At 44.8% G+C, this 14,145-nt stretch overlaps 1 protein-coding gene across 3 annotated transcripts in view; it reads right to left on the bottom strand.

Moving 5' to 3' along the window:
* CPS1 (carbamoyl-phosphate synthase 1) overlaps positions 1-14,145 on the bottom strand; it is a 130,108-nt gene that overhangs the window by 33,166 nt on the left and 82,797 nt on the right. For all 3 annotated transcript variants that reach the window (XM_043525745.1, XM_037913020.2, XM_043525746.1), the window contains 4 exons: positions 12,700-12,765; positions 11,113-11,176; positions 6,872-7,053; positions 21-215 (listed from right to left, as the gene is read on the bottom strand). In XM_043525745.1, coding sequence (XP_043381680.1) covers positions 21-215; positions 6,872-7,053; positions 11,113-11,176; positions 12,700-12,765 — 507 coding nt within the window. The remainder of the gene's footprint in view (positions 1-20; positions 216-6,871; positions 7,054-11,112; positions 11,177-12,699; positions 12,766-14,145) is intronic.

Here is a 14,145-nt window from a genome sequence, read left to right as displayed (position 1 = left end):
TTCTCTCCACCCCAACGTACCAAAGTGCTAACGGCCTTCCAGGGTGCCTGAGCCACATTCAGCTCATCCAGAACAGCTGAGAATACGGAGCGGTCTTCTGCTCGGTCAATCTGCATAGGGTTAGTGCCCATGATCTTAACTCCATTCTTGTACAATGGCACTGCCAGGTTATTGGGGATTTGCCCTCCGACAGAGATAATGCAGCCAGCACATTCCTGAGGGCAGAGAGAGGGAAAGGGTGGTCACAGATAAAGCCATTTAACCATTTGTTACCTGTTGTTGATATTTAAAGTCCATTAAGAGGTTACTTTACAATCTGCCTGCGCAAGGGGCTGTGCATATCCTGGCTGATCCAGGAGCACCCCAGGAAGCAAACTACGATTCAGAGTGCCTCTTGCTAACATGAGTTCAAATCCTAGTGAAGACAAGATGGTTCGTAGCTTTCAGATGTGTTAGCAGGTCAAGGCACAGGTTCACTGTGTGTTGTGTGAAGAAATACTTCCTTGTGTGTGTTTTAAACCTGCTGCCTATTACTTCCATTGGGTGACCCCTAGTTCTTATGTTATGTGAACGAGTCAATCACACTTCTCTATTCACTTTCCTCCACATCGTTCACGATTTTATAGAGCTCTCTCATACCCCCCTTCGTTGTCTCTTTTCTATGCTGAACAGTCTATTTGACCTCTCCCCATATGGAAGCCGTTTCGTACCCCTAATGATTTTTGTTGCCTTTCTCTGTATCTTTTCCACTTCTGATATATCTTTTCTGAGACAGGGAGACCAGAACGTCACGCAGGAGTCGAGGTGAAGGCCCCTGAACCTCTCTCTCCGGGCCCGTCACGGCCCTACCCCCTCTCCATATCCCCCCCACGCCCGCTGCTCTTCTACCGCAGCTGCACATAGCTGCTGCGGTCCTAGTGCCGGGGAGCCTGCTCAAGCCGGGGGCACAGGATCCGCGATCTTGCAGGGTGGGAGGGCACTGAGCACCCTGGCCTCCTGCCGATGCTGCTGGGCCGGATCCTGCTGCGGAGGCTGATGCCGCTGGGCCCAATCAGGCACCACCCCATTTTTGCACACACCCACCCACCAGCTCTGCATCTGAGACAGGTGCCCCTCCCGCCCTGCCCTAGTTATGGCCCTGAGGATGTCACAGGGCCGCAGCTGGGTGCGGATTGGGCCGCAGCTGGGTGAGGACTGGGCCGCAAGTGGCCGCTGGCTGCAGGTTGAGCAGCAGGGATCTAGCCTCTCTTATAAGTGCTAGCAGCATGCTCATTGCTTGACAACACAGATGATAATACATTCTATCTAACTAGACAGTGGAATCAATCAAATGATCTGATGCGATTCAATTATTCGGATAAATTTAGCCTTTTTCCCCCCATTCACAAATTATTAGTGAATGTAGGCCTAACTTAAAGCTGTTTACACTGCCAGAGTTTTGTAAAGAGGCTCAGCATTAAGGAGACTCAGGCCCAAAATATGGCTGAATTCACAAGTGTTTAGAATCGAGTGAGCATTTGCAAACACTATTTTGCAATATTTGACCCCCTCTATCAGACAGAGAGAACCAATCACACACACAAGACATGGGATGATCCGGAGGTTGGCTCTGTCTTTGAGAGTATCACATCTGTTTTAATTGACGAGTGGATTTTTACTGACATGAGTGAGCGCTGACGGGCTTTGCTGAAGAGCTACGTTTTAATGAGGGATTTAAAGGAAAAGAGGATTGAAGCCTTGTATGCCCAGTGTGGAAGGGACTCTGAAAACAAATAGGCAATAAAATGCCAGGGGAATTTTAATAATACAAACCCTGCTTATATTTGTTTAATTGCAATGTGGTTATTTCCTCCTCTAATATAGATTCATTATATAGCACCTTTACACAGCACCTTTCAACTCAAAGGGCAGGAGAGCTTTTTACAATCCACGTGCAGAAATATACAAACTATACACAGAGATCATGTCATCCATTTCTGACATGCAGCCATTTCTAGGATCAAAGGCTTTTGAAACCAATACATGCAAATTTAAGATGGCGCGAAACCCAGCTGAAGGGAGAGTTAGGTTGAAAGGATGTAATTATCTAACTTGAGGTTTCGCCAAGCCACTGGAGCTGATCACCCCCACGCTTATGAAAAGTCCCACGGGATGTGTAATGTCCAGCAGTGATAAGGCCCTTGATTATATGTCTCATCCAAAAGAGAGCACCTCCAGCTTCCCAGCAGTTCCTTACCATCACCCTATGGCACTGGATCGATATTTCCCCTTTTCATCGCCCAGCCAAACCATGCTTACACTGCATGATCAAAACACATGTTCATTAATCCTAAATTTGTTTTAACATCCAGCCTTCCATCAAACATTCTCGCTTTTGCTTCTTTTCTGTCTCTCTGTATAACAGCCTCAGGCCATGCCTACACCAGCATGTACTATGCAGCAAGCTGGGCTATAAATCTACAGCACTTCAGCATGCCGCGCGCTAGGTGTCCGTGGGGACTCTGCTGATGCGCACTAAAAGTTTCCCGGTGGGCACTGAGATAGAGGGCATCAGCAGGGTCCATACGCACACTTAGTACGTGGCGTGCTGGAGCACAGTAGATTTACACCACAGCTTGCCTTGCCTAAGTGCTCATGTAGATATGCTCTCACTCAGCATATCTCCATTTGCGGCTAGTGGACTGGCATATACATCTCATCTATAAAAACACAACATTGCAATATTACATATTGGGGATGGTATCTTGGACTCCAACCCCAGGAGCGCTGGAGAAGATGGGCTGCCCAAGCAGACAACAGAGGTCATAGGAGTTCCACCCCCAGAAGACGCATGGGCTGCGAGTTAACCCTCAGTGATAAGCCACTGAGAACACTGTTGTATTTTACAAGGGCTATGCTTACTAAAAGAATATTGCACTGACCTGCTAAGAATAACACTGTACTGCAGACCAACACACGTGAAGGACAATGGGCTTTGTTACATACCAATTTATCATCAGTGATATTTTAATTCTAAAGTGAACCGAATAACAACTTGGATAGCACTTATTTTAAAGGTACGTGGTCATTCCATAATTTCATGAAGATTTTATCCCGTTTATAATAAAATCTCTCTTTTCGTTTCCCCCTTGTTTTTACGCCATTAGTAACAGAGTTGGGATTTCTTTTTCACAGAGCTTGAAAACAAATTTAGACCATTAAAATTATACCAGAGAGCCTCCTTTAGTTCTGTGAATTGCTTTGGAATAATCCTGGGAGCTTGATAAAGGATAGGAAGAGACCCTTAAACAGCCAGGTATTAAAAAGAAGTAGCAGCTCTGCTGGGAACAAGAACCAATAAATCTGGCAACAGGAATTTTTTTTAAAAAAATCACTGTCTGCCACCTAAATTTTCAATAGAAAATCCCACACGTTCATGGTAAATTACAGTACTCCAAACGGTAACTGTTAGGGTATGTCTCCATGGCAGTCGTGGGGTGTGACTGCCGGTCCTGGAGACATATCGGAGCTAGCTTTAATCTAGCTTGCTCGGGGACGGGAGCAGCGAAGCACTTGGACAGACTCCAGCACCTGGACAAGCCCAGCTGGAACTCGCAAGGCTGGCACACGCTGAAGTGCACACTGCCACAGCTTCACTGCCCTGTGGCTGCAATGTTGACATTCCGTTCGGCCTACAGCGCTCTCTCACTCTCATCCCCTCCTTTAGTTTCACAGAACGAGTGTGTGTGGCAGAGTTCAGAGTTGTGTCCAAAGACTATAAGGATTGGCAGGACTTAAACCCAGGCTGCAGAGCTACCAGGCAACCAACCTCCCCACGCTACTGCCTGGCAGCAGCTGTAACCTGGCCTTTCCATGCGACCCCCAATCCACAGAGGTTGCATGCCACGGGAAGTTTTCCCTCTTGTGACATGACTGAGTGATCCTTGACTGACTGAGTGATCTGGCTCCTTGATCCAATAGAAGAACCATAGAAGTGTCCAGGCAACAATGAAGACCTCTAGCTAGCTACCACAACGGCCCTGCTTCTCTGTTTCCAAGCTCCTAGTACTGACCTGGGCTCTGACTTGCATTCTGACTCCTGATGAACCCCTAAAGCCCCAACATGGCCCCCGATAGCTGGTATTGACCCTCAGCCTGATCCCTGACTCTGTCTCCAGCTCTGACCCTTGGCTTGACTCCTGACTCAAACTCCGGCTTGACCCTCAGCTTGACTCTTGATGCTGATACTGGCTCTGACCCCTGGCTACAGGTCCTGGCTCCCAAGCTTCTGCCACTAGTCCTGCCTACCTTTGCCCAGGATCCTGGCAGAAGTTAATGGGACTATTCCTGTGCTTAAAGTTAACTACGAGGGTGAGTATTTGCAGGATCAGTTAGGTTTAGTGTTGCAAAATTGCTCTCTCGTTTTTATTTAATCTTTCCTCAAGCATTGACTTTAATGGACATTTGCAAGCATTTGGCCCATTGCTTTTTAAAATAATATAATGTAGCAAGGGGTATATGTTAAACTATGCATTACAGGAGACCTGAGTTCTATTCTACTGTCTGTCACTGCCCTGTTGGGAGATGATGGGAAAGGCACTTCACCACTCTGTGCCTCGATTTCCCCATCTGTAAAATGGGGCTAATGACTCTGTCCTCCTTTGTGAAGAATGTTGAGGTCTACTGAGGAAAACCACTAGTTAAGAGCGAAGGATCAATCATCATCACTGTTAGGATATGTTCAATAACATAATCCGACATTTGCCTAATAACCTGAATGGTTTTAACATCTCCCTAGCAAACATCAAACAGCCCATGTTGATACTGCATGGAACCCAATCTAAAGTCTGTACAGTAGACTCTAAACCAGCAAGCAATTTAAAATATGTAGAGACAATTATACAGAGCAAATGAGGGTTACCCAGCTGGATACTTCAGCATCACGCTATAGAGGTGCCCTTAGGGGTCTGACTTCAACACATGAAAGAAATAAGTCTAATAAGGAAATCCTTTACCTACCCCATTTTAACTGCTTCTCACATCTCCCCAAAATCCATTAATCCCTCTTTCACTTAATTACAGTCACTTCATTAGGACGAAGTAAACATGGTAACAACCGAATAATGAAGGAAATACAGTAACAACCAAATAATGAAGTCAGAGCAGTGAAGCGGTCTTAGTTTTACACAATACATCCAGCCCCACCTCATACTTCGGTTCAGACTCCAGCTTCAACACCAGGTGCCACAGAACGTCCCAGACCATGCAGGGACAGACACTACACCTGTCAGCGTAACCCGGGTCAGAATCTGGACCAAGAAGTATTAATTCAGACCCACAAAGAACTATCCTGTTGGGGGGAATTTACAGATAAACCAGATTTCAATATAAATCCATTATTCTCTTCATGTGCATTTTCTTACCTTAGTTGCTAATTACCAAAGCTATTTGTGTTTAAATGAGCATTTTCTCCCTCATTACCCGTCTCTACCTTCTCTTTGATCCTGCTGTTAATATGTGCTGTGTTTCATCAGCATTATTTCTCTGACAGGCTGTCAGACTAATTTTCCCCACACTCAAGGTTCAGAGCTTCAGTTTTGGTTAAGCAACTGAGTTTAGATGCTTATTTAGATGAACCACATGCAAACTTTTCAAGTGAGCAGAACTGGGCTGACAGTCTGACGAGCGGAATCACAATTGCAACAGTCTATCCAGAATCTGTGCTTTTCAGCTACTGTCTGTGTTTTTACCAACACTTTATAGGAAGTAGAAAGGAGCGAGAAGGTAAATGGATCTGTCCATGCCAGGAAAAGCCATTCTGAAGATGGACACAGATTGCATTTTCGAGAATGGCTTCCAAGAACAAGTAAACAGCATTATAGGTCTGATTGGCTTTTTTCTTGTTTTTAATGTACCATCAGAAAATGGCCAAGCTACAATAATATCCTTAGAAACCTGCTTCCATTTGCAAAACAACATTTGAATCAACTCGTTACATATTGAAAAGAGAGTCCAGAAAATATCAAAATAAACCACAGCCATCACATAGGCTGGGGTTTGCAAAGTTGCTTAAGGGAGTTAGGCAGCCAACTCCCACCAAATTTCAACAAGGCTTCAGTGCATAATTCCCCTAGGCTCATTTGAAAATCTCAACCATGAAGTCCACATCTGTGGAATACAAACACTATGCCAGTGGCTCTCAAGCTTTTCCATACTGGGACTGAGACCTTTTCCAGACCTCCATCCCGCCAAATCCCTCCCCCATCTAGTCATGACCCCTCTGCAAAATGGACTCCCTCCCCTCTATTTAGTAATATGGGAAGGGCAGGGTGGTTGCGACCTCCCGACACATGTTTGTGACTCCCCGGTTAGGAACCCCTGCACTACATTATTGGCCCAACTCTCACTGCACACACAACTGCCATTTGCATTCCCTACCTCCTTCCTCACAGCCTGCCTGCCTGCCACCCGCCAGCCCCACCTTTGGAAATCATCCAGCATGTAACCACTCACTATAAGGTCTGACCCTGAAAGCACTTCAGTTCACTTTAGCTTTAAGCATGTGAGTCGTTCCACATGCTTCAAGTTAAGCATGTGCCTAAATGTTTGCAGATTTAGGAACTAAGGCTCAGAACTGCAAAAGCAGAAAAATGTGGGCAGTAAATGACTGTGCAACAAATTAAATCTGCTTGTAAATATTGCATCATATGTCACCTTTGCAAAATCACTTAATATTTATTTGGCGTTATTGAACAGTCTGCTAGGAACAGCAACGGTGCGCCAAATGGGTCTAAAAGCACCCCAGCCAAAGCAGCAAGGGAGATGAATGTTAAGAGGTTTGGTCTGCTTTAGGGGCTTTTTGTTGTTGCTGCTTAGATTTCTTTTCCTTTACCTCGTGTTGGTAGATGTCCAGGATCCTCTCCAATGACAGCTCCTCGAAGTACAGTCTGTCACACTCATCAAAATCTGTGCTCACTGTCTCCGGGTTGCAATTCACCACAGCGGTCTTGTAGCCCAGCTGACGCAGCGTGCGGATGCTGGAGACAGCACACCAATCAAACTCTACGCTGCTGCCTGTCAGGAGGAAGAACAAGAGGAGTAAGAGGGAGAAGGATGCAGTAACAGCAGGGAGTACAGACAAACACTTATGGCAGCCACGCTTAAAGGAAAAGAACATCACTTGTCAGGTCAGGCCAAGAAATCTAACTGCCCTTGCATGGTAAGGGTACGAGCCCTTAAATATAGGTTCTCAAGCATAACATGTGCATTGGCTCAGCTGCTCAGGGAAGACAGGCCTCCATCATGTCTGTCTGATAGCATGCATGCAGGTACACTTGTCCGTCTTAACTGGCCAGCTGCTGCTGCTTTCCAATACACACACTTTGTCTGGAGAGCCTTTAAGCCAAGAGGCATAAGCTAGGAGGTGCCTAACTTCACTGGACAGTATTAGTTGTGATTTATCATTTATTCCATAAAGTACAGAAGTGCTATAAAGAGGAGGAAAAGCTTATATCTACAAAGATACTGTTTGAAAGAAAAAGCAAAATGATAAGGAGAGTGTGTGTTTGTTTCTTCCCCCCTAGCTCAGTGGTTTGCAACCTTTTTTCCATGTGTGGACCCCTGACAAATTTCTAATGGAGATGCGGACCCCTTTGGAAATCTTAAACGTAGTCTGCAGACCCCCAGGGGTCCACGGACCACAGGGTGAAAAGCACAAGTCTAGAGAGCAGAACACTTTTAGTTTACATGTTGTTTAGTTAACAGACAGTAAGTCTGATTTTCCATTGGCTTGCACCTCATGTAGTCAAATTAGAATGGGAACATTTTACAGCAGGGGTGGGCAAACTTTTTGGGCCGAGGCCCACATCTGGGTATGGAAATTGCATGGCGGGCCATGAATGCTCATGAAATTGGGGGTTGGGGTCTGGGAGGGGGTGAGGACTCTGGCTGGGGGTGTGGGCTCTGGGGTGGGGCTGGGGATGAGGAGTAGTGGGTACAGGAGGGTGCTTCAGGCTGGGGCAGGGGGTTGGGGTGCAGGGCGGGGTGAGGGCTCTGGCTGGGGGTGTGGGCTCTGGGGTGGGGCTGGGGATGAGGGGTAGTGGGTGCAGGAGGGTGCTTCAGGCTGGGACCGAGGGGTTTGGAGGGCAGGAGGGGGATCAGGGCTGGGGCAGGGGGTTGGGGTGCAGAAGGGAGTCAGGGGTGCCGGCTCCGGGCGGCGCTTACCTCAAGCAGCTCCCAGAAGCAGCGGCATGTTCCCTCTGCAGCTCCTATGTGGTGGCGCAGCCAGGCGCCTCTGCGCGCTGCCCTGTCCACGGGCACCGTCCCTGCAGCTCCCATTGACAGCAGTTCCTGGCTAATGGGAGCTGCAGGGACGGCGCTTGGGGTGGGGGCAGCGTGCAGAGCCCCTTGGCTGTCCCTACGTGTAGGAGGCGGAGGGGGGACATGCCACCGCTTCCAGGAGCCTCGTGGAGCAGGACAAGCCCCTGACCCCGCTCCCCGGTGGGAGCTCGAGGGCCAGATTAAAACATCTGGTGGGCCAGATGTGACCTCTGGGCTGTAGTTTGCCTACCCCTGTTTTACAGCAACTCTGCCCTATGGTGTTAATGACTAAATAAGACGCAGGTCAATGAAGAAGCATGCCTGTGGTGTCCAGTGGCTAGTATTACATACATTTCTGAGCTACAATGTGTAAGTGGCTCATCATAAACAGAGAAAGATGTGTCTTCAAATTTAAGGAACATCGTTAGATTGGTATGCTTATGATCTATTCAAAAAGAGCTTGAACTCAACCTGAGTTACATGATCGTTAACTATATGTATGGTTATTTTATATATAATTGTGTTACAAGTTCTGTACGAAATTCAAACAGCACAGAATTGCTCTTTCCACAATATCTAGTAACATACAGGTCACTCACTGATGGACACACAATTAAATTTCCACGTTCCTCTCAAGCTAGAATCTTGAGTGAACTGCATGTTTCATTCATTCATTGTGGGCTGTTGAGTATAGAAAAAAATCCCCAAATTGGAACTGGACCTTTCCAACAGAGGTCACCGAAACGTCATCAGCCATTTTAATTGAATTTCAATTATTCAAGTGTCCTTACATTTACAGGAAGCCCAATTTTGAGACATGAATGTCATTTGTGGTCAGCATTTCAATGTATTGGATTTAAACCTGGAAAATTGCAGAATGTGTGCAAGTATATTCCAGGCACATCCAGGAATTGCCATGTCCAGCTGCAGAGGGCCTGCAACCAATTAGTAATACTGATAAGCACCCGTGAAGAGGTACACTAGTGTAAGTAGACAGTCAACGTATTTGTGCCAGTTTACATCATATCTTAATTTGGCACCTTATATTTATCAAAATGACAACAAGACAAACAAAAGTTTAGGAGCATGGGGCACTGTTTAAAAATACACAATATAACCTAGTCGTTTTTAATTACTCTTGACTTGTGCATGTTGTCACAATTATCTTGCACAGAACAGGTCCACAGTTTCTAAACAGAAAGCTTTTTCCCATCAAAAATGGCCTTTATTTTAAAACAAACCTCCTGTGTAAAATTGTTGGCATTATCAATATTTTGTTTTTTCACAAAATTTTCTGAGAAATGTTTCCCAATATTTTGATACAAAGATGTACTGAAATCATTATCGACATTTCGTGTTTACCTAAAAACCAGCTATCGAGAAGAAAATGTGGGTTTGGGGAACATTTTTTAATGATTTTTACAAAAGTTTTTATTTGAAATTTCAATTTCAAATATTGTAGAAATGTCTGTGAAAGAAACAGGAGATTGATCCATTTTGAATCAAGAGAAATGGAAACAATTCTGAAATTTTCACAGACACGCTCTTCCCATTTTTGACCAGTTCTAGTCCTGCAAATATAAGAATGTGGAGAAAGCTAGATGGACCTCACTGAACTTCTCTTTGATTTTACGAGAGACAGCATATGAAACTACAAAACTGCCTTCCAAGGATTAGTAAAGAAGAAACTACCACCTCAGTCATTGCACTAGGAAAAGGTATTCAGAAGTGCAAGTAATCAGTCCCTGCATCCCCATGCTTTAAGCTTTCCTTTGCTTTTACTGGAGATGATCATGCTTTTTTCTAAATGACAAAACATAGAGGATCAAGGTCAGGACCATGCTCTTTATCCAAAATAATAACTAGTTCTAGGTGAATACTGCAAAATAGTTTCCTCAAATATTTGCTTGAATTGTTCAACAACATTGCAGCCCTTTTGTGTTTACTTTCTGCTAATATGTTTACTGACAGGAATGCTCATAGATACAGCAAATAAAAGAGAATACTCCTGGAGAATTAATTCTGATTTCATTCATCTGAATATTCACATTGTAAACCTGATTTGAAGAGCTATGATTCTCGAATCAGGGACCTGAAACATACCATGTGACTTGTATGTCCGAACAAAACTAATCAACATAGTCTGAATTTCAGATAGTGATGGCTTTCAGCAAACTTCTTGTGAATGACTTATAGACCAAACATTGCACAGCAAATATTTCTGAATAGGGAATAAATGTTAATAATTGCAAGCTGTTTGGGGACAATTCATCAACAGAAGAAGTGGTGAAAATTACCAAATTACTCACTGCAAGCTATTGGCCCAGCTCAAAGAATTACAAAAGACAAGTATTTTTCTATTATTATCACAGTGGTCTACTGAAACAGCACACTTAATCCTCCAAACAAGAAGGGGCTGAACACAACCATATACTATCATCAGCATAAATAAGGATTTATCAGCTGGCGCACGTGCATTCAAACTATCCTAGGTGTAACAGCAATGAATTTGGATACAAGAGACTAAATTCCAGAGCCTTAATGTTAGCTGCAAATAAGAAATAAAAAACATCTCCATGGAAATCATCGATAGGTGTTATGATCCAGTTACAGCTGAACAATAACAAGAAGGCTCCTTTTTTATTTCCAGAGCATGAAATGAAGTCCCCAAGCAAATGGAAAAGGCAAGCTCTGTATTTGGAATTCACATGCTATATACTGTGTCCTTGCAGGTTTTGTTACCATTGAAAAGAGTATCAGATGAACCACAAGAATTCCCAGGATGGCTTTAGTGTGGAAGGGGGACAGATTTACCTATGTGATATGGTCCACAGCCCAACACCATCATTCCATGGTCATCAAATTTTACATCATTCTCCTAAGGAAGAAGGGAGAGAAGTCATGAGGAGCTATACCCAGCAGCCCTTACTCTGTGTTTATGAGAACAAAACATTTCTAATGCTCAGCCCATATCCAAAAGCAAGACACCCAGCGCTCGAGTCTGATCTCATTTACTGCAGTGTAAATCAGGCAAAACTCCATTCAAGTCAGTGGAGTTATACCTCAATGGGACGAGGCCCTCAGATTCTGCTGGCCTTAAGTATTATGGTTGATGTGGATCTCTACAGTTTCGGAAGAACAAATGTCAGTCCCATTATTCAGTGTAGGATTCTTTCTTAAATTATAATGATTTGCTGCTAACAACCTGAAAAGGTGACTCACAAGTGCAGGAAGAAGCCCCACAGAAGGCACCATACAACAAAATAGCAGTAAGAGACCCTTCCTATCCTGTGGTCAGCCCAGAGCACCTGTGCTTGGCACTTGATGCTACAGCACAAGAGACCCGGGTTTATGTCTGTGCATGGCCTTTCACTCAAGGAAGTTGGCTACAAAGAGGAAATTTGAGGGAGAAGGAGGAAGAGAAAATCCCCTGAGGAGGAGCAAGGGGATAAAGTCTTCAGTGGAAGATGTAGAAGTGAAAAATAAGACAGACAGCTAATGAGGAAAGGGTTATGCCAGTTTGACAGAATGACTTGATGTATTCTATTTCTCTGGAAGTATTTACCACACATTGCAGTCACAGTCCAGACTACTAGGGAGCTAACATTTCCTTTGCTATTTTCCTAACAGTTACATGACCGAGTAAAGCTAGGGTAGCTATGAATAGCCCATAGTTTTCATAAAGATTTCCATCATGCAGGATATTCAGTGGCCAATGGATTGGTGGGCCTAATTTCTCGGGGATGGGTTGTCTGCAGCGTTCTCTCTAATTTTTGACAGGCCGTGTGCGCAAAAAATTTCTTCTGTGCCAATTTTTGACAGGCCATGTGCACAAAAAATGTCTTCTGTGCACATTTTTGTGCTTCAGTGCAAATATTTGTGCACGCCCTGTTTCGCTGTGTGCGCAGGGTTTAGGATCTGTGTGCACACGCACACGTGCACAGCTTAGAGGGAACAGTGGTTGTCTGCATCACAAAACAGCCAGCGACAAGGACCCTGATGGCCCCCTGGTTGGCAGATTCAGCAGAGAAGCCAAAGATTGAATGGCCCCTGGATAATAAGATATGGATCCACTCACCCACAGAGGGTCTAAGGATTGAGGCACATTGGTGGGGCATTGTGGGGAAGTTGTCACTCTTGGAGTGCACGCTATGCCCATTCTGCAGTGAGAGGGTTCACGTGCTGTCAGTAGAGGACCTTCCAATTAATGCACCGAGTAAATATTTAGGAAGAAGAATGTTCCAGCCCTACTCAAATGGGACTATGCATAATGCCATCTGAAACAGTTACCAGCTATAGAAAATGAGAATTAACTGAAAAGTCTCTAGAGAATCTAACCATGGAAGAAGGAGAGACATTAGAATATGCTGCAGCTATACTGTAGCATTTGACACCACCTACCTCCCCGTTGTACGTGACGTAGAGGTAGTTCGTTACTGCAGGGTATTCTGCTGCCAGCGTGTCAATCTGTAAAGGGGGAACATTATGAATCAACAGGTGCAAGATTTTTTTTCTTTTGTTTCCCATTTTGCATTTCAATCCAGCCACTCACTCGCTGCTTTCCAGCCACTCCCTCGCAGAAAGAGAAGGTAAATTAGCAGTTCTGATGCCCTTCTTTCACAGTCTGACCTCCTTCCCTTGTGTCCCTAGCTTTCAAGTCAATCCGCTCCTCCACATGAGACTCCTTTGTTTCCCTCTCACACTCCAGCTTTCCCTCCCACGCTGCCTACGCATGCACGCTGCCAAGCTCCTTTAGGGAAAGGCATCATGGTCCAGAGACATTTTCCATGGTAAATCCATCCTCTTGTCCCTCTGCACTCCCCTCTCCTTCTAACTATCTTTACTTCTCCTCCATGGGTGAATCTTGTGCTGCCATCTGTTTCATTAGCACAGAATGAAGCTAAATGCAGGTTAAGTGGAACACTTTATTAAACCCTGCGCATTGCATCCAGCCTAACTCCTCTTCCTGTTCCACTGGTGTCCTATCAACAACAGCCCCCCACAGAACATCGGCCCACTGACTCCAGTTCCACTTATCCTGACGCACCCTCCACTGGTAGTTCTTCTCCAACTTTGAGGCTCCACTGTACTCAAACTGCCCTCACCAAGTTCACCAGGGACCTTTGGGTGCTTTTCTGTTCTTATTGCTGATCTGCCGGCTGCCTCCGAAAGAATTAGTCACTCTCACTTCCACAGTGAGCACAAACACTCTGTTCTTGAGGATCATCATGACTACGGATGGTAGAAATATTCACTAGCAGTTGTTATAATGTAGCCCCTCCCTTGGTTAGTTTCTTCCAGTGTATTTTTTGCATGTAGATATTCACCAGACAGCCTGGAGGAGTAATTTTCAGACTGTGGGTGGTTCACAAACTATTTCCATCAACTGTTTCCCTCTCGTTCTACATAGCATACGGTTGACCATCCATAAGTCATGCGCTGTTGTTACAGCTACCAGAATGGATAGCTGAAACAAGGAGCATAATGAACAGGGAATACCAATAAAGCACTGCCGGGATGAATTTTACATGCTAAAACTCAAGAAATTTTCTAGATTATTAAATATTTTCATGAATACCCATCGGCTGCCCAAACACTAGCGAGGAATGAATAATATGACTGTATGTTATTAGCACCATATAAGTGTCTGCCATTCATTACTATTATTACGGAATGTATTTGCAAGGCTTGGCAAGTTTGCCTAGACCAGGTGAGGACAAGAAAGGAAAACACCAGCTGGGGAGCAAAAGGATATTTGGCATCTGGAATTGGGCCTATGGATACAGATGGGCCCTCCAAGCACTTTCAAGAACATTCAATGATTTTTTTTCTAAGGACAAAAACCAG

The sequence above is a fragment of the Chelonia mydas genome, chromosome 11, assembly GCF_015237465.2.
Source record: "Chelonia mydas isolate rCheMyd1 chromosome 11, rCheMyd1.pri.v2, whole genome shotgun sequence".
In the NCBI taxonomy this organism is placed as follows: domain Eukaryota; kingdom Metazoa; phylum Chordata; order Testudines; family Cheloniidae; genus Chelonia; species Chelonia mydas.
The sequence above is the reverse complement of the archived record's forward strand: the minus strand, read 5'-3'. Positions and strand labels throughout refer to the sequence as shown.